Source organism: Rhinichthys klamathensis, unplaced genomic scaffold (assembly GCF_029890125.1).
Source record: "Rhinichthys klamathensis goyatoka isolate OS25496 unplaced genomic scaffold, OSU_Roscu_1.1 h1tg000133l_1, whole genome shotgun sequence".
In the NCBI taxonomy this organism is placed as follows: Eukaryota; Metazoa; Chordata; class Actinopteri; order Cypriniformes; family Leuciscidae; genus Rhinichthys; species Rhinichthys klamathensis.
The window spans coordinates 3,798,695-3,820,137 of record NW_026606668.1 but is presented as its reverse complement, the minus strand read 5'-3'; the positions used below and the strand labels follow the sequence as shown (position 1 = coordinate 3,820,137).

Sequence of the window (21,443 nt, the reverse complement as noted above, 5' to 3'; positions counted from 1 at the left end):
GAACTAATGTAAAGAAACAACAAAAACAACAACTAAATACCGGAGACTGCAACAACAACAGACACCCACATTGACAAGCGCTTGTGTGAAGGGATTATGAGATAGCCGCAACTTCAGTTTAAAAGAATACAAAGACATTTTATCGGTCATAACTTCTGGAGAAAAATAGCGCAGATACTGGACAAAGATTAAACTTTTTAGAACGCATGTGTGGACTGCCTGCGTTGGTGCATGCAATCCAATGGAGAATATTTTAAAAGGTTATGCGTTTTAATGTACGCATACGCTAGCGTACACATAAAAAAGAAGTATACTTAACCAAGGGCTTAAGCATGCATGAGTCCGTTATATTGATGCACAAACAAACCATGTATGTGCGCTCTCAACGCACTGATCGCACATTGTATTTATGCACAGACACATTTCAGTACATTCACGTTGTTTCCACACACATTCAGGATAATGTTTTGATTTGTCATGTGAATGTTGCTGTGTTTAGTAATTCTGTATACCGTAGTAGGTATATGCAGTCACATCAAGGCAGTTGGTTTAGTTTTTTTTTTTCTTGGCATCTCCATGTGGTCCGGTTCGGTATCGCAAGTTGACTTAAATGTAAACAAATTGACCAAAATGTAAACAAGCTCTTTGCTGTTGCACTGAACACATACTATACACTGTGAATTCTGAAAAGTTTTTTCTGTAATTTTTTTTTTTTTTTCATGGGCACTTTAATTTATGAATTATATAGACTCCTTATATCATTTGGTTATTTAGTGTCTCCAAGTGTCCTTTTTTAGACACCTAAATTTACCTTGAAAAAAGCCTGCAGAAAATATTTGTTTTTTGAGAATCACCCTTAAATCTGATGGTTTACTTTGCTGGATATAGCAAATGATGACAAAATGAACATGTTAAACAAGATAAATTGTGTATGCTTAATCGCGATTAAAGTTTTGAAAGTTTTGAAAACTATTGTTGTAAGTCCAACGTTCATATCTCTGCTGTTACAGGTTATCAGTCAAAGTTTAGTCTGAAATAGGGGTGACTGTCTCCACCCAAGCCAAAGATAACAGCTTATCTAATGCGTGACTGTGCACCGGATTGTTCTGTGACTTGTGACTACATCTTTATATTTCCTTGAAATTGACACCCAAAAGCACCTACATATGCAGTCACTGTCCAATGAGCTGTGATGAAAAACAGAGGCCTTTCAGACTAATGTTTGGCCAACCGCTACATCGCTAATTGGGAGGAACATTTGGCAAATATTAGCAGAAGATTTGGCTTCTCTTGAACAGGGAATCTGCATCCCTATCCTGCACTGTTTGGCTCCTGAGATCTCATTAGAACAGTCAATAGGTCTTTGTTACTTCATTGTGTGTGTGTGTATCTGTTTCCTGCACTGCTATTTAGCGGTGGCGCTCGGCCACTACTGAATATACAGTGCTACGGCACAATAATTTTTAGCCGAGTTGTGAACATCTTTCTATTGTGTTGTCTTCCCGGCTGCATGAAAAAAAAAACACATACAAATAAACATCCAGGGTAGTCTGATTAATGAGTGAATTATTTGAGTCGGTTCTTTTAAGTAATTGGTCAAAAAGACTCGATAATCAGTTTGAATCCGTCTAATGAATCATTCACTGAATCTTTCAGAGCGACTACTGAATTAACGTCTAATTAAAGTTATGCATTCAAGTTTTTTATAATAAGTGGAAATGTTCAAATACTCAAATGTTATGCAAAACAGTTTTCCTGTATGTACACTCATTAATCATGTTATTGTGCTGGTCTCTTTCCAGCATGTGGTGAAACACTACAGGACTCAGTGGGGAATTTATCATCTCCAGGATATCCTAATGGGTACCCGTCATATACACACTGTGTATGGAGGATCTCCGTCACACCTGGGGAGAAGGTAAGACACCTCTGTGTGTTAAGTGTGTGACTTTACAAAGGTTCATTACACTGAACTGTTCCACAGTCATCTGTATCTGTGATTTTCAATCCTTTTTCCCCCCCTGTAATTGTCTTCACTATGAGGTTGTAAATATAGAACTTTGATCCAGTGTGTGAAGTTTGACGTATTTGACAGCTGCATGTGTGCTGCCCATTTCAGATAGTGTTAAACTTCACCACTATGGACCTCTACAAGAGCAGCCTGTGCTGGTACGACTACATAGAGGTTCGTGATGGATACTGGAGGAAAGCGCCATTGCTGGGTACATACATACTAGTGGACTCACCAGGAATAATCTGGAATTTATTAAGCAATCATATGAATCACCAATGGATGCTTATGAGGGAACTATTACTTGTGTGTATCTGTGCAGGTCGTTTCTGTGGTGATAAAATTCCAGAAGTTTTGGTCTCCACAGACAGTCGGATGTGGATTGAGTTCCGCAGTAGCAGCAATTGGGTTGGAAAGGGATTTGCAGCAGTCTATGAAGGTGTGTGTGTGTGTGTGTGTGTTAGGGCTGTCATAGTATCAGATTTTCACTACACGGTTATTTTGTCCTAAAGAATTTGTGATAAAAAATATTATAGCCATGTCCATAGAAAAAAAAAAATGCTTTTGTGTACTTTTCTTTTTTTGGCTAATGAATCACACTCAAAATACAAGTGTAGGCAGGCAGAGAGACATTTTGTAAGCACAACTGTACAAAATTGTACAAAAGAACTTACTGTTGATTGGCTGCAGACTTATCTTGTCTAATACATGTTCTTTTTTACAGAATCGATAAAAATCTTCTTTCTTTGTTTTCTGTTGTATAATGGGTGGAAACCAGCATTAAGGTGCAATACTGTCAACTATTAGGATGGACAGTGTCAACCAAATGGTGCTGGATTTCTTATGATATTATCATATGTGTAGTATTAATATTATATCAGTATATCATTTTTATTTATTTATCAAGGTTATCGTCAACACGGTATATTGCGTCACCCCTAGTGTGTGTGAATTATTATGAAGCAGTTTCTTGTTCATTGCAATTTAAAGTTTTAACAGTGATGTGTGCAGCATTATAGACACAAAAACAGGATTGCAAAACGAATGACTGCTTTCAAACGTATTTTCAAAATACTTCCATCGGTATCTGCCATCTTCCATTGGTCAAATCAACCTACAAATAGATCACTTGTAGCTGATTTTTTAAATATATAAATATAAAAATATTTTAATAATTCAAATGACATCAGCTTCAACTTTGTATCTTTTTAAAACTAGTATTACAAAACAATAACATAGAAAAAATAGTATAACATTAACAAATATTATTTTAAGAAATAGCATTGCAAATTGTTTAAATAAATAATATTAAAATATTATTTGAATAAATAATATTGTTTAGACAGTGAAAATGGCATAAATATTTCTGATGACAAATTAAAAATATTATTTTCCCAATCTGTTTTTGTGTCCGGTAGCAATATGCGGAGGGGAGATCAGTAAGGACTCTGGACAGATTCAGTCTCCAAACTATCCAGATGACTACCGTCCATCTAAGGAATGTGTGTGGAGGATCACAGTGTCCGAGGGCTACAGCGTGGGCTTGAGCTTTCAAGTCTTTGAGGTGAGGTTGTTGTCTCCTCTTTTTTGGCTGTTTTCTGTTCATGTATTTCCAGTCAAGTACTATTTTCACTTTAGCATTCCTCTTTCATTCTCCTCCTTTTCCTTTTCCTTTGTCTTTTCATTTTGAGAAGGAGATGAAAAGAGGAGAGACATGTGGGCTGTTTAGTTTATGCTTATGATATACACACAAATAGACATTGTCAAGGTGATTTTCCTGTAAGACTGCAGATGTGTGAGGCCAAAAGACACAGGCATGTTTGATTATTTACATTAAAATGTCAGAATGTTGTTACAAGTCATAAGTATGTATGCGCACCATTGTGTGTGTCAGTAGGTCAAAGGTGTTGAATTGTTCAGAGGAAACGAAAACACACTCTCTCCCTTTGCATACAGACATTCACACTTTCTTTTGCACGTATACAGTCTATGTATAAAGAACAGGACGTGTACAAGACCTGAGAGCCTGGCATATTATATACACAGAGACGCCTGAGATCCTGTTTTTATTGGATTGGTTTCCTAGGCACTGACACCTACTGTAAGGTGCCATATAAACTCTAATGCCATTAAAGGTGACATATTATGCCCCTTTTCACAAGATGTAATATAAATCTATGGTGTCCCCAGAATGTGTTTGTGAAATTTCAGCTCAAAATAACCCCCAGATCATTCATTATAGCTTGTCAAAGTTGAGTTGCGGCTCCCCGCCCCCATTCAGAAGACGACCGATCCTTTACACGAGCTTCGGATACAAACAATAACAAAACATGCAAATTTCACTCATCCAAAATCTCAGAAATAACCAGTAGCGGAGTGCAGCCTTACAGAGAGACTCAGAAGAGGTTGCAACTTTTAGACGCACCTGGACGTTTCTGAATGGTTAGTGTTGAAATTAAATGAATCCACTGCTCTCTTGTCTCATCTGAGGCTGGGACTCTAAATAGTATTATGTGCTCGTCTGTGCAGCCAACGACAGAACAGTTTGCATGCTTTGCTCGAACTTTTGCCATTGCGTTTGAACTGGTTACACTGTTGTCGCTTGCGAAAACAAATGGCAGTGCCGTGGGTTGAAACGTGGAGATTAAGGGCCGGTAATATTATGATAAGATCCCCTTCCTACGTCAGAAGGAGAGCGAAAACTGATCGGCTTATTTTTTGACATGCTTGCAGAGAAAGGCTTACTAAAACAAAGTTACTGGGTTGTCACTTTTCACGTTTTCTGGGTTGGTAGATGCACAGGGGACCCAATTATAGCACTTAAAAACGAAAAAAATCTGATTTTCATGATATGTCACCTTTAACACATACTGTATTGTCCCTGTGTTTGTGCAGATCGAGCGACATGACAGCTGTGCATATGACTATCTTGAGGTTAGAGACGGTTTGTCTGAGAACAGCCCTCTGATTGGTCGATTCTGCGGCTACGATAAACCTGAAGATATCCGTTCCACCTCCAACACCCTCTGGATGAAATTTGTCTCTGATGGGACTGTAAATAAAGCAGGCTTCGCTGCAAACTTCTTCAAAGGTACACACACATGTACAAAACAGTTCTATCAGAAGCTGATTTGTTGGCCCTTGTCCATTCAACTGATGTCACTCTGTGTGTGTCATTAAAACAGAGGAAGACGAGTGTCTGAAGCCAGATAATGGCGGCTGTGAACAGAGATGTGTTAACACATTAGGAAGCTTCAAATGTGCCTGTGATCCTGGATACGAACTGGCCCCTGACAAGAAGAGCTGTGAAGGTAAGAAAGTGTGTGTTTGTGTGTCCACGCACTGCACACAGGTGCTTCCGTCTGCTTGACTCAAACACGCTCAGCGGATGTTCATGCCAAACTAAACAGTTCAGGAAAACATCCGCAGTCAACAGGAAAACAACAAGAACAAACAGCAATTTGGCTACACTCAGAAACCACATGATTTCTGTCATTAAAAAAGTAGTTGCGGCAACAACTCTAAAATAACACAAAAACCATCAAAGAGCTGTACTATAGTTTATATTTAATTAAATGCTTATTAGTCTGTTTACTGCGAGAGAACTGAAAACAGAATATTTCACTTTTGTGTTTTTAAAACTTTGTTCTCACTCTTTTTCTCTTTCAGCTGCATGTGGTGGCTTGCTGACTAAGTTGAACGGCACAATCACCACCCCAGGTTGGCCTAAGGAATATCCTCCCAATAAGAACTGTGTGTGGCAAGTGGTTGCCCCCACTCAGTACCGCATATCCATGCAGTTTGAAGCCTTTGAACTTGAGGGAAATGAGGTGAGAGACTATGTGTGTGTGTGTGTGTGCGCCAGTGTGGCAGAGTGCATATTGTTTTATGTAGGTAGAAAGAAGGATGGATGTTTATCGGTGTATTATTTCTCTATTTTATATGTGCAGGTGTGTAAGTATGACTATGTTGAGGTGCGGAGCGGCTTGTCATCTGACTCAAAGCTTCATGGGAAATACTGCGGAACAGAGGTTCCAGAGGTCATCACCTCCCAGTACAACAACATGCGAATCGAGTTCAAATCAGACAACACAGTGTCCAAGAAAGGCTTCAAAGCTCATTTCTTCTCCGGTAAGACCACCATGCCAGCGCTTTTCATTTGAAATTGAGATTTGAAAGTCTTTAGCTATGTTTTGACACCTCCATCCAAGCTCGCTTGTATATATGAATTTCATAGTGTAGATTTTGAAAGCCTTTGAAAGGCCCTCTCTCTCATGCGACTGTATCGTGAGAAGTTCTGTGGGTTTGGTTAGAAACTTTCATTGTTGGAACAGACTGTACAAAAGTATTAATCCAAACACTGAAGCCTTGGCTTTAGCATAATTGTGTTTCTGACCTGTTTCGATGTTTGATTGCCACTTGAAATGTAGATGTTTTGGAGTAAGTAACATCTGGAAATGTCTGTAATCTTAGACATTTTAATGTGCGCTGACAATGTAATTTGTAAAATGAAAACTTCAAATGTGTGTGAATCAGGGCATTCTTTTCCACAGACAGGCCTGCTCACTGCAAAGAGAGACTCTTTATATTTTTGTCCTGCCAGGACGTTGATAATGATGTGCCAGATATGATTGGCCAGCAGGTCATGTCAAGGCGTGTTTCAGGTACAGCCTTCTCTCCCCTGATTGGGAATGGATTTGCCCTCATGTCTGAGGTGCCTTTAAGAATCCATTCATGTTATTGGACACTGGGCTCTGTCTCTATGGCAACAAATGTCCCAGCCTTTTGGGTCAGCAGCATTTGTTGAACACGCATGTTCATGCAATATACGCATAAGAAGGTGGTGCAACTTTTTACAAATGGTTAAATATTATTTGCAACCATTTGTACTATTAACATGATTCCGTTTGTCTGACTAGAGCTCACAAACTTATTATAAATGACAGTATTATAATCTCATAGTGCTTATATGCATTATAGACTATACAGGAGAAAATAAGATGTGAGTTTGTGTACAAATATACTTTTAATATCTGCTGATAATAGATGAATAGTCCAGTCAGCTTCATGAAACAAGAATATCAGCTGTGTTCATTTCCTCCCCCATGCAGTGAATCCCTGTTTTTATTATTATTTCATAATCTCACACCCATGAGAACTAGAAGATATGAAAGGACTCGAATTGGTTGGCAAAGTTACAAAGAGAAAGAGAGATTTTCTGATTCAAGAAGATGAACCAGATAAACAAACTAGATCCGTCTTTGTTGGGCATAGCAACATTAAAATTTAAAAAGTGTAGTTTCTTATTGTTGTCAAAGACCCCCAGTTTAATGTGTGTCCCTCCTTTTTCAAATCAACCCACTTTTTTGACATTTTAATAATTTGTTTATTATTTACATTTTATTAGGATTAATATTATATTCTATGTATAGTTAAAGGTGCTGTAAGGGATTTTATTCGTTTTGCCCTCATCCCTACTTTCAACCATACAACCTTTTCTGAAACCCAGTCAATCTAATAAACCCGAATGCATAAGAAATATACATTTTTCTGACTTGCTAGTTTTCATGTTTTTTTTTAAAAAAAAACACAGCTTATTACTTTAAGCTGAAGTATAAGCAGGGTCTGCCACTTTTTGAGTCATCTGTTTGTATTTGACTCTTCTTGGTGGATTTGTACTGTATAAATGGAATGCACAAATGAATGTTTAGGGCAAACACATGGTAAATGAGTCCCACTGTGTATGTAATGTGTGTGAGTGGGAGAGAGAATAATCTCAATTCTCAATGAGTTATAATAGCATGATTCTCATTGTCTGGAAGTCTGTGAGGTTGGATTTTTGCTGGCCCAGTGCCGGCAGACTTAGGGAGGTCCCCAGAGCTCTCCCTCACGCTCCTGATCTGTGTGAGTGTGTGCTGAGCCGAAAGAGAGCGCCGAACTGGAAACAGTGAAAGAGGGGATTCATTTCTTGTATATGCACAGGAAAGAAAGCAAGATTCTGATACGCTTGACCTGTAAAATTATTTTTTAGAGTAGGGTTGATTTTTGTGAGACACGTACAGCACACTCTTATCTCTTCCGCTGTGGAATTTTATGATTAAGTATTCATTTCATAGGAAAAATAAGAATATTTTTTCCAGAAAGGGAACTATACTCACTTCGCACAATAAAACAACAGGACATTGTTCAAGACAAAATACATGCTTGAAAACAGCATTAATTAAGAAAAATGTGTGGTGACCAACAAGGGCTTGGGTCTCTTTAGCTCTCTCTCCATCTGTTATGCATTCGGTTTGATGATTATGCTGGTGGTTTTGAGCAGTGGTTGAAGTGTGATAATTAGCTAAACTGAGACTTCCATGGAAATAACAGCTTTTGACTCATGGGACGCTGCGGCTTATAGATGCACAATGGGCGGAAAAAAACATAAGGAATCATTGACCCAAAAATGAAAAAAAAATGCACAAATTACTCATCCTCATCTCATTCCAAACCCATAAGACTTTATTAATCTTTGATACACAAATGAAGATATTTTAAATGAAATCTGAGAGATTTCTGTCCTTCCATTGACAGCTATGCAACTACCACTTTGTCGCTTTAAAATGTTCGTAAAGAGATCGTAAAAGGAATCCATCTTAATCAACCATGTCTCTTCAGAAAATTTGGACTAAACCGCTCAATTCATATGGATTCATTTTACGATCTTTTAATGGATTTTTTGAAGGGTCAAATTGGTCAGAAATCTCTCAGATTTCATTAAAAAGATCTTCATTTGTGTTCCAAAGATGAACGAAAGTCTTACGAGTTTGGAATGACATGAGGGTGAGTAATTAATGACAGAATGTTCATTTTTGGGTGAACTAACCCTTTAAGTGACACATTTAGTTTACACCTAAGATACACAGACTAAATATGCCATCAGTTTTTCTTAATCGCTTAGCACTTCCTCAACAACATACAGTATGATTCTCTCCTGTCTTCTCAGTTTTAAATGGGGCATTTGTGCACAATTATACATCAGTTTATTTGCAAGAGAGTTGTTTTTTGTGCCCACTTAACTAAAGGAGTGTTTGTGCTAGAAAAATGCCAGTGGCTTAATTTAAATATGGTGCTGCCTTGTTTCAGTGCATTTAGCATGTGGTTAAATTGATTTTGGGTGGTTAGCGAATAAGATGCCGATTTCTGTATTGAAATATCACAGATAAAAGTGACATTACTGTGAATTTACCCATTATTTGGTCTTCTCCCTGTTATTTTTAAGATTTTCTTCCATCTCTTTTGGTTATTTAACTAATATAGACACTTATTTATTATTCATCACTCAATGCAATTACTCTTTACAGAAAAATCTAAATCCTGATGTTAAAATTTATTACACTGAAGAGTTATATTTCTCTCAACAATCCCAGGCCATCATCTCTCATGCAGATTTCAAAATGTCTCAAAGGATATAAAAATAAGATGAGAAATCAAAAGCATCTGGTTGGATCTCACTGTTCGTCACTCTTATTTTTCTGTTACAGATAAAGATGAATGTTCAAAGGATAACGGTGGATGCCAGCATGAGTGTATCAACACTATTGGCAGCTATGTGTGCCAGTGCCGCAACGGCTTTATTCTGCATGAGAACAAACACGACTGCAAGGAAGGTATGTACAGGCACTCGCAAAAGAATAATAGTGGCTAGAAGAGGATAAGTGAGGGTAGTCATCTGGCAGTGGCACATCTAGCATGTGTAAGCATGTTGGTTTATACTACATTCTGCTGAAGACGAGCAAAAACCCACAAACAAGAAAAAAAACCCTCTGCATTTAAGATGCAGAGTAAGAGACCGTTCGGTATTCATGGAATGGACCACCGGAGGAAAATAGGGGAGGGTCATGTCTTTTTATTCTTTGTTGGGGGGAGGGTCATCCAACTTTTTTTAGTCTAGGGGTAGGGTCACCCAACTTTTGTATTCATGAAAACAGCAACATTTCAAAGTGGCTTGTTTGGTGCATATTTTTCCATGTAGCTCTCTCAGTCTCGGCCCCCCATCGCTAGCAGATGGGTCTGACCCAACAAAAATCAGACGCGAAAGATAAAGTCCAGTTTGGCGCTATTTGACAATGCGCGCGCGCTTCGGGCGTACCGTACGCACTCAGAAAAGTGCATCATGTCAGAACAGAATGCCAATGAAATGTTTACCCGACAAAGCTTTAAAGCATGAGCAAATAATTAACTTTTGTGATTGCGAATAAGTGCAGTGTCCTGTGAGTGTAACTCTACCGCTGAATTAACATGTGATGTGAATGTACGTCGAGTTTTACAGTATTGGGACTTAAGCCTTGTTTATACTTTCGCCTGGCTCCGCAGCGCGAGCCTCCGCTGCCTGTACGCGCACCTCCCCAAACGGACGAGGCGTTTATACTTGACGCGCTCGCCGTTGTACTATTCTTTGAAACGACAGGCGGCGACTGAGTAATTGCCCTCTAAACCACCAGGAATCAGCGGTGAGAAGAAGAAAGGTACACAGGGGAATGTTTATTTTAGTACACTTCACAAAAACCACACTACAAAAGAATCGTGTAAAGCAGTAAACCTTGAGATTGTTAGCAGTAAACCTTGAGATTGAGATTATTACTATTAGATTATTAGAAAAAAAAGAAAAGAATTTGAGAACATAGCCTATACAACTAAAGTAACAATAACTTGCATATTTTCTAATTTCACTAAACATTTTCATTTAGTTTCGAGAATTTTTTTTATAAAACATGGAACATAATTAAAAAGGGCTTTTGTCTGTTATTGTAGGCTCATTTTGTAAATTTAAGCAACTACTCTGGGTGCCGGTGTGATGAGACGTATATGCTCGGCCAGGGGCGGACTGGCCATCTGTGTGATCTGGAGAATCACAGAACGGCCGGTACTCCAGGACGGCCGGCGGGCCGGCCCACCAGCCGCCACACACATCCCAAGTCTCCCGCATATTGATAGCGGCTCCCTGATGTCCGCAAATTAGTTAAAATCTCCCGGAATCTAGAGCGAGCAAGAGCGCGCATGCGTAGCGCGTGCACGGCAGAGAGAGAGGGAGCGAGAGATTGCGTGTGTGCGCGTGTGTGCTAGTGTGCGCGTGTCCCTCAGGAAGCGCATGTAAGGACCCAACCAATCAATTGTCAGTGCGGGCGGGCTTTTATCTCTACTACTCCCGAACCGAATTAATCAGAAATTACTTTGCAAGTTACTTGCTAGGGATGATGTTAGGAAGTGATATTCAGCTTGCTACATTTTTAATGATTACAGTAGTTAAAACAGCTAAACTTCAACATTTTAGCTGTAAAATGCCACATGCAGTTGCTAATATTAAGAAATATGTTGTGCTTTTACTTTTAAAAATGTTGGTAATGTTACAGTTAATGCTTACAAACTTTGAAGATTTTGAATACAGAAGTTACATTTGTAATGGTGTATTTTCATTTAGATGTGGTATTATTATTTGCGCAGTAGCTAAGATTAATTACTGCATAAACTAATTAAGATTATTAAGTAATAAATTCATTTTAAGACAGAATGGAATAGATTGTATAATATGCTGTTAGCTATAATTTGGATGGTATAGTATCATGTGCCACAGTTAAAGTGACACTCATGGCAGGCGTTATTGTTGTTGTTGTCGAGTTTCCGCGCACCGATTGCTTTGGGCCGGGCCTAGTCAAAGTCCAGGGCCGTTTTTTAGTCCCAGTCCGTCCCTGTGCTCGGCCAGATTCGGCTCGAAGTCGTGCATCTTCAGAAGCGGAGCCACGCGCGCAGTTACAAAATCTGCAGTGCACACCGCCAAGCGAAATGGGCCCTTGCGCACCTTCACGCTCGTGCGGACGCGGCGAGTATAAACCAAGCTTGAGGCGCCAGAACTGCAGCTGATAGAATGTGTGCTGTAGCGCGATACTAGCATATTTCTTCAAAAGCAGATCGTGGAGACATTAAATCATCCACGATCAAAAATCGTGATATCGCATAAGCAGAAGTCTATAAAACGACTGTTATCATGTCTGAAAACAAACACAAGTAACGGAGTTTACAAAACTGTATCACACGTGTGCTACAGTGGTACATTTATTCATCGCACAGACCAATCTTTTCGTAGATATATGTCGCACTGTCCAGCCCTGTACAGGACCCTTTTTAATGAACGACCTTCAATCTGACCTTTGTCACGGGTGGTTGCAGGAAGACAGAAGAAGATGAAGGTATCTTTTCCAACACTGAGGTTTAATGAGTGTAATATACAGGACAGCAGAACAGGCAGCAACACTCACTAAATACAACGGAGATCAGACAAAGACTGACTGAACAGACAGAACTTAAATGCAAACACAGATGACACTGATTAACGGAACACAGGTGATACAGATGACGATGATTGACTAAACACGGGTGATACAGCTGAACTGATAATGACAGTGAAGATGACACGTGACGTGAATACAAGCAGACAAGTCCAAATGAAAACAAACTAACCCAAACACCACTGTGACAAACTTAAAGCTGCATTCCGTTACTTTTTTGGGTTAAAAATGATCCAAAATAAATTTTGAGCAAACTATTTGCTTGCCTTAGCTCGATTCAAAACGGTAAGCTTGTAATAATGTTTTTAAATCCAGTGGTACTGGTGGATTTCCGGGGGAAATTCGAGCATGTGTTTGCGTCATTACGTCACATCTGTACACATAAAGAAGGAGTCTCGGCTAGTAGGCTATATTGTGTATGAGGATGTTGGAGGTGGAGATTTATAGCCTTTTCTCACAGCACTTGATATCATTAAACTTATCAATTTGATGGCGGATCCAGAAAGGTTCAAACAACAATCACCAGTGACAACTGGAGATTCACCCGTTGTAAAATGCAAAAGACTTCAGACTTCGGAGTGGCTACAGAAAAAAAGAGACTGCAACCGGGCCCATGCGAAAACAAGGATAAATATCGGAAGGGCATTAAATGGAGTCACGCAATACTGATGTTGTTAACAACATTAATAATTTGGGAACAAAGTATAATTTGCACGGTTTGACGTGATATGATAAGCGATCGTTAGATTTAATCAGCGCGATTTACTGCAATGCTTTTTCTCCCTTAGTTGGTCAGAACAAAAGTGGATGTTACTTGCTTGTTCAGATTAGATTTTCCGGTGAAAATTCTTATGTTGGTCATACTTCCAAAAAGTAGAATCTGTGATTCCGAATGACAGTATCCACACCGGTGCGGTGACTGACAGCCACACATTCTCCTCAAAACATTGGATTCATCCGCGCAGTGCCGTGCCGAGGCACAACCCGCGTAAAGTTGATAATTCCGCAAATAACTGCAATTGCAGATTTCGAACAGAGATGGCAACAAAGAGGAAAACAGACTGCAGCTTTAACAGTTGTAGCACATTTCAACATTGATTCTTTGCAGGCTTTTAAGTAACTTTGTTATGAAGGATGGGGCAGTTATTGTATAAATAAAAACTACACTGAAGCCGATACACTGGAGTACACAACAAAGCATGGATGATCATTTTTACATGCGAAGAGGCCAGGTCTTAAAGGCATAGAAGCAAACTACCCTGTTTATACAGTGAGAGTAAGGTCAGGTAAAATGATGACAGACAAAACTTTTGTAATAAAAATAAAATAACAAATGTGCTATCAATAATTAGAGCTGCATTATAAATACAATAAATGAGGTGACTGAACTTAAAGCATTAAAGTAAACTTTGAAACAGTTGTCCTCCAGATCTTCAACACATGTTGAAGCATTTAGATGGTCTGTTATAGTCAAACAGTGTCTCCCACTAAACCTCGCCTTTCATACAAGCACTGTCAACCTCCAGTGCAGCTCTGCCCTGCAGGCCTTTTAACATTTTTGTGGGCTTTGGAAAGTTTAAAGCAGTGTGTGTGTTTCTCTTTGAAAAGAAAAACAGTTCGACCTGAGGAGAGGAGGATAGAGATATTACCCTTTAAGCTCCAGAGTCAGGGTCAAGAAGTTAAACCAGCGGCATCCTGGAATACACACACAGACACACACACACACACACACACACACACACACACACACACACACACACACACACACACACACACACACACACACACACACTCTCAGTCTTTATAGTCTCTTCAAGGCTAGATCACTGACTCTAATTTTAAACATCTGGAGTTTCACAAAGCTTCAAAGTCATAATCCTGCTTCTGTTTTCATTTTCCTTTGTGCATGTGCATGTATGTGTGTAAGATGTGTATCTATTTAAAAGTCTATCAGTATTCAGTAGCAACACTAGACCAGCTTTACTAGTTGCTTATACAAGTATTACTTGTGTATTACTATTTACACAAGAATATCATCATAACAAAGTCAAGAGGGCTGTCTGGTATATTGTGCCTTTAATTATGGTACTGTAAAATTAATTATTTTGTCATGTGTAGAGAGAGAGCAAAACGTAGATAGCCTATGGAATAATATAACACACTTATAAAGTTTGACCTAGAAACACACTCAAACTCCTTTCAAGTCACCTTATGTATACACATTCAAACCGATGCACAAACCAACAGTGTGTGTGTGTGTGTGTGTGTGTGTGTGTGTGTGTGTGTGTGTGTGTGTGTGTGTGTGTGCATGTGTGAGTGTGACCACCAGAGGCAAAATACTGAAAATACCTTTGTTAACTAATGCACACTGACCTGATTATCAGAGGGAATAATAGAGGCTTATCCAGACTTAGTGCTCGTGTGTGTGTGTGTGTGTGTGTGTGTGTCTGTGTGTGTGTGTGTCTGTGTGTCTTTGTGTGTGTGTGTAGTGTGATAGTGGCAATACTGTAGATGATACAGTGGTCCAAAAGTCTAATGCCACATTAGATTAGAAAAATAAAAAATAACAGTTATGATATAAAGTGAAGAAGAATCAATTAGAGTTCAGAACATCTTCAAATAAGCATATTTGTGTGACTGACCATGTGAACGCCTTTGTACAAAAGGTTAAATTGTCCGCTAGAACATTCTCAAATCATGCCTGATAAGATGATCATCAGATTTTACACACATTTGTAAAGTTCATGCAGCTCAAGTGATTCTGTCACTGAAGCAGAGGGGAGACATAAGGCAAGGCAAGTTCATTTATATAGTAATATTTCATACACAAAGTGCTTTACATAAAAATATTAATGAAAAATGGTGATAAAAAAGGTTAAAGAAACAAAACACAGAAAAGAATAAATAAATTAAAAGAACAGTATACATTAAACTAAATATGAGTCAAAAAAGACAAAAGGCTTAAAATAAATAGTAAAATGCGATCAGCATAGAGCTGAAACTGCTCAATCATATATACTCATGCACATTCATCAATTCAACTTTTCACAATCTACATAATGTGTCATGTAAAATAAAATAATTTTCACTATTGGTCTCAAAATTTCGGCCCCTACTCTTATTTGAATACAGAGAAAGCCACAGCAGGTCGGATTGTTCTCATTCATTCATACAGTATTGGATAACACCCACTCCAAAACACATATACACACTCTGCAGGGTTTTGGTGAAAATGTTTTTCTGACCTGGTTTCTCAGGGTCACAGCAGGTTAACTGAAGGCGTGGATCTAGCCGTAATCAATTGACCTTGTCCTTGTGCACACACATAAGCACACTCACAGACACGTATTGCCAAAAATTCCAAAGGAATATTTTGAATATTTTCTAGTGAGGATGATCGAGGATAGGTTAAAGAAGACTAGTCTCCTGTAAGAGAGATTTACTCATGCTCATTAGAAAGGTGAGTCTCAGGTGAACCTATGAGCCCAGGTAAACATACTAAAGGTTAAGCATTCTGGAATAGTCTTTCTGGGATGTGCACACCTCACAACCAGGGCAAAGTTTAAAGTTTGAGTTGCTACTCTTCATTTGGAGAAAAGTGATGTCAAAGATCTCTCCAAAAGCAAGTGAAGTCACATAAATGAGAATTGTATTGCTTTTTGTTAACTGTTATGTGACATAACAGTGTTTTGTCAACCCTTGTTAACTTTTATAACATCATAAATGTAGCAGTTTTTTATATTTAAAAATGCTATTGCCATTTATAACTATACTTTGTGTTATATTTGCATTAAATAAATAAATAAAAATTGTTAATGCTGCTTTGTGGGTGTTTGGGAGTGACAGAAAATTTGACATCTTTCTTTCTTCTGACCATTATATTTTTTTCCTCTTTTGGAAAGTCATAGAAATACTATCATGGATATTTCATGTGCTGTTGGAGCCAAAGAGAATGCTAAATATATTTCTTGTAGTTTCCATTCACCAATATAGAAGTTTACCCAGGTATGAGAACCCCGGAAATGTGAAAAGGGTATGGCTGCTGCTAAAAGATTATGGGTTTTGACACTAAAATGATGTAGCAAAATGCTTCAAAGATAGGTTTATTTAAATCAGAATTCACAGAATTCCAAAGATTTTCCCTCAAAATTCTGCCTGGGAGTACTCATGGATCATTGTTATCTAAACTTTATTACTCACATGTTATTATTGTGCTGCATCACAGTTTCTAATGATCTTTACCCTCTTCACCCCATACCTGTTTATCAGCTGAGTGTGAGCACAAGATCCACAGCACGAGTGGAACCATCAGCAGTCCCAACTGGCCTGACAAGTACCCCAGCAGAAAAGAGTGCACGTGGGACATCACCTCCACACCCGGCCACCGGGTCAAAATTGTGAGTTTTTATAATACATCTGTAATATAATACTATATGTTTGCTTCTGTTAAACACACCTTTACATTATAAACAAACATCTCCTCAACCTTTACACTCAGAAAACAAGCACACAGATATCATTGACCTGAGCAGAGACACAAACATATATGTAATCCCATTGTGGTCCTCTCACGTTTAAAGACAATCTCACATCACACACATTCCCACTCACACATGCTCATTAAAATGCACACATGTATAATCTCCTCTTAAACAAACACGTGGCCATGCAAATACCTCTCTGCCCCAACACGTAGACATAAACACACTCTCACAAACAAGCACAAGAAAAAAAAGTAACCCAAGATATCTAATAATTCAAGATATCTAATAATTAGATATCTAATAATTCATAATTCATTCATAGGCTTGAGCAGTTGTGTCCTCTTGCTCATATTTCAATTCAGTTAGGATTTTAACATACTAGTGTGTGAAAGCAAATATGTTAGCAGACCGCTATGGCAGGGGTTTAAAGGATGACCTCAGTGTCTCCCACTGCTGTCTGGATCGGACTTCTAAGTCTTTCGTTTAGACCTAAACTGATTCTAAATGGCCCTAATCTCTCAGAACACAAGTGAAGTCACAAAAAGGAGGAGGTACAAGTGTTTTTGGGGATTGATCGTTTTAGGGTCCATTAGAATTAATATATCATTTCGACATTAACGTTTGAAGTTCTCAAAATAAATTTGTAGAGTAACTTTATCGCCACGGCTTTGCTTTCATTGCTGTCTCTGTGTGTAGCGGCAACAGCTGGCTTTTTACGTAATGCTAATGTGAGCACAAAAGGTACAATGATTTTAAAACATGTAATTCAATCTCATGCAATGGTTCAGGGATTTGCGGATGGTTCAACATACATAACCCAGTTTTAAGTTTTTTTAAGGCAGGCCACTCAGTGGCCATCTAGGCAACACCCTCAAGCAGCAATTTTCCATGTAGCCCGACAAAGAACCTACACTTACAGAAAGCTCTGCAGATGTAGAATCGAAACACCCATCATTCATATATCCACCCCTTGTATATTTGTTTATTAAATATTTTGCTGAAAGAAGTATCTTATGGTCACTAAGGCTGCATTTATTTGATTACAATTACAGTAAAACATTAATAGTTTGAAACATTTTAAAACAAAATTTATTCATGTGATGTCAAAGCCGAATTTCCAGTGTCACACGATCCTTCAGAAATCATTCTAATAATCTCAAAAAACATTTATCAATGTAAAAAGTTGTGCTGCTTAGTGAAGAAATTTTCAGGATTCTTTAATGACTTGAAAAATGAAAAGCATTTATTTGAAATATAAATATTTGTAACAATGTAAATGTCATCTTTACTGTCAATTTTGACCAATTTATTGCATCTTTGCTGAATTGAAGTATTCATTTTACAATACTTTTGTACAGTATTGTATCATATCAGTAAAGTTTTTGTTTCAGTAACAGTTACAGTCTGACTGCAATTAAAGTATTGTTTAACATTTATTCTGTTTATTCAAATTTAGCATCTTTAGCTCAAATCACACTAAAAATATATTTTTTAGGATGGTCCTGCTAATGTGCATGACCAATAAAAAAAAAAAAAAAAGAAGGCAATTGTGTCTTTTAACTGAAAGTTGAGATTTCCATTCCTATAACCACCACATAGAGTGGTGCAGGGATGACGTCAGAGGACTAATTCGCCGCTGGTTCCCTCAAGATTTTTCTATTGGGTTTTATAATGGGGGTTTTCAATGAGTAAAATTATGTCAAACAAAATTGACGTTTTGTTCTACAGCGTAAACTGCACACACTCACACCCCAAACTGTCTTCTCTAGTTACTTATTTTAAATGTACGTTTTCAAAAATGAACATAACTGCTAAAAAAATCATGTTTTTGGTATGGGTGTGTGCAATTTACGTTGTAGAACAAAACGAAGTATCGTCAAGTTATGTTTACCCTAGGCTTTTTTTTACTCATAAATTGAAAAACCTTTCAACAGCAGGTCCCATAGGAAAATCTCAAGGGAACAAGGGGGTGAGGTTTAGATGTCATCCCCGCACCCCTCTATAAACAATTGGGTTGTCACAGCCCAAAATTTGTATCTGCTTCTTTAATATGCCAAATGTGTTCAACTTTTAGCTGAGGAGGTTAAAGAAAAGAAACCTTTTATTACTGTTGTTCGGCTAGAATTATTATGTCTGACTTCATTTTTCCTGTGTTGTCTCCTTCTGTTTCTAGTCTTTTAATGAGTTTGAGATTGAGCAGCACCAGGAATGCGCGTATGATCACCTGGAGGCCTTTGACGGTGACTCGGACAAGACGCCCATCCTGAGCCGTCTGTGCGGCAGTAAGATTCCAGAACCGCTCATCTCCACAGGCAACAAGATGTACCTGCGATTCATCTCTGACGCCTCAGTGCAGAGGAAAGGCTTTCAGGCCACTCACTCCTCTGGTAACTACCATTGGTTATTTGCATGTCTAGCACTTGGATCAGATGTGATTCAAGTGTTCATAGAAGCAATTCTCATTTCATGCTTACAGTTTAACAGAGCCCTCTAGTGTATCAATCCTTCATTACATGTTGATTAGAATCCCTGAAGTGTTGCCTTTTATCATTTGACTTGCCGCTAAGCTCCTACTGTTGCTTATTACAGTCAACAGAAAAGAGAAAAGACACTTGTTAGCTATTACAGCCTACAACATTATGACATTAGTATAATAACATTAGTGGAAGTGAACAGAACCATTTCTGATGGGGTGAAGAATTTTAAGTAAATCAATGATGATCATTATTAACAGTATATATGTGTGTGTTTGTGTGTAGAGTGTGGTGGGAGGCTGAAAGCAGAGGTGCGTCAGAAGAACCTGTATTCTCATGCTCAGTTTGGGGATAATAACTACCCCGGCCACACCGACTGCGAGTGGCTCATAACGGCAGAGTCGGGTTATGGCATCGAGCTTACTTTCACCACCTTTGAGGTAGAGGAGGAGGCCGATTGTGGGTATGACTACATCGAACTTTACGATGGCTACGACACCGGAGCGCACAAACTGGGACGCTTTTGTGGATCAGGGGTACGAGCTGTGTGTGCTATGAGCTTAATATATTCTTATGTTATACAGCTTGTTGTATTTCTTCTACTGACCCCTCTCTCCTGTGTTTAGCCTCGTGAGGAGCTTTACTCTGCTGGCGATGCCATGATGATCCATTTCCACTCTGATGACACGATCAGTAAGAAAGGCTTCCACATCCACTACACTAGTACAAAGTTCCAGGAGGCGCTACACACACGCAAGTAACGTCTCCCCTAGAGGTGAGAGAGACTCCAGAGAGACTGAGCACAGGGATGAAATGCTACAACAAGGAGAAACGGACTCCAGAAAACTATTGAGATTGATTTATGTCAATCAAAGACCCTGCCGAGATGGGTTTCCTGCATTGGATTTGCCTCTTTATGTTCAGCCACTGTGGAAGTGCTGTCATATTGACCTTTGACACTGATCAGCTGCTCTTATGTGTGGGATAGCACTGCCCACTGGAGTGCTGTCCTGCGCTCTTTGACTGGACCCCTGGACAAACACACACTCACACACAAAAACTTTTTGTTGGCTCTCTGTTGTTCAGATAAGACAGTGATAGTCATGTAAAATAACTGAAACGAAGAGACAATGACAATAAGACATATAAGTAACTGCTATTGAACTTGAGTGTGTGTGTGTGTGTGCATGTCGCTCTGGACAGCATGGACAGTTTGGCTGCTAATGCCACACCACACTGTACCTCAGCTAAAATGTGTGTGTGTTTGTGTGTGTGTGTGTGTGTGTGTGTGTGTGCGTGCGCGCGCGCGTGTGGATGTATGTGTTTGAGAGAGAGTGAGGCCTTCAAATACCAGCCTGAACTCATTCAAATGTTTTTACAATTATGTGGTTGTAATTTTACAATTATTCTGTTAGCTTTATGGCAAAGCCCATTTTCTTTCCATCAAAAGTGCAAAAGTAAATATGTAGCCCTATTCAACAATAAGCTTACTTAAATACAGTATATGTAGCCCATTGCTTATGTCTGCTGTGACGGACATAGCAATTCAACGCAAGCGTTTATGACTACAAAGACGTTTTAAGACAGTGGGTCTCATTCACTAAGCTTGCGCACACACGAGTTTGTGTATGAAATCTGCGAGCAAAAACTTTATTTATACTACAATTTCTTCTAAATTTATGGGGGGAGAAATTAGGATCAACTTAAACCACACATAAACAAAAATCACATGCTCTGGATGGCCTTATACTGTAATTGTGTTAAGATTACATTTTATTCATAGACATCTCATCTATTTCATCATACAGTGAAAAGCTGCATTATATATAGTTTGGGCTGCAAGGTTTCCCTGTATAACAACACAGATATGCGTGTCTTAAAGGTGTTTATTGTGTTTGAACTGGTTTTGATCGGAACGCCTTTATATGGAGTTTTGGCGTGTTTTATGCAAACGATTAACCTTGGCCTGCCGCTCATTTAGAATATTCCAAATTCATTAACATTACAATGAGGTTGTGTACGCATGAGTGTGCACGTTGTGAATTAGGCATTCATTTTTCATGAGAAGTTCTCTTGTGCGTACAAATTCAAAATAATCCACACAATTTGTTAGTGAATGAGACCCAGTTGTGCTTCATTCGTGATC

The 21,443-nt window shown here is 38.7% G+C and overlaps 1 protein-coding gene across 1 annotated transcript in view; it reads left to right on the top strand.

Moving 5' to 3' along the window:
• tll1 (tolloid-like 1) overlaps positions 1-20,950 on the top strand; it is a 68,258-nt gene extending 47,308 nt beyond the window's left edge. The window contains exons 10-22 of the mRNA XM_056256907.1: positions 1,803-1,918; positions 2,120-2,222; positions 2,334-2,450; positions 3,430-3,575; positions 4,907-5,102; positions 5,197-5,322; positions 5,681-5,841; positions 5,962-6,142; positions 9,538-9,663; positions 16,609-16,736; positions 18,997-19,210; positions 19,583-19,833; positions 19,924-20,950. Of these exons, the coding sequence (XP_056112882.1) occupies positions 1,803-1,918; positions 2,120-2,222; positions 2,334-2,450; positions 3,430-3,575; positions 4,907-5,102; positions 5,197-5,322; positions 5,681-5,841; positions 5,962-6,142; positions 9,538-9,663; positions 16,609-16,736; positions 18,997-19,210; positions 19,583-19,833; positions 19,924-20,058 (2,000 nt within the window). The 3' untranslated portion in view covers positions 20,059-20,950. The remainder of the gene's footprint in view (positions 1-1,802; positions 1,919-2,119; positions 2,223-2,333; positions 2,451-3,429; positions 3,576-4,906; positions 5,103-5,196; positions 5,323-5,680; positions 5,842-5,961; positions 6,143-9,537; positions 9,664-16,608; positions 16,737-18,996; positions 19,211-19,582; positions 19,834-19,923) is intronic.
• The last annotated feature ends 493 nt before the right edge of the window (positions 20,951-21,443 follow it).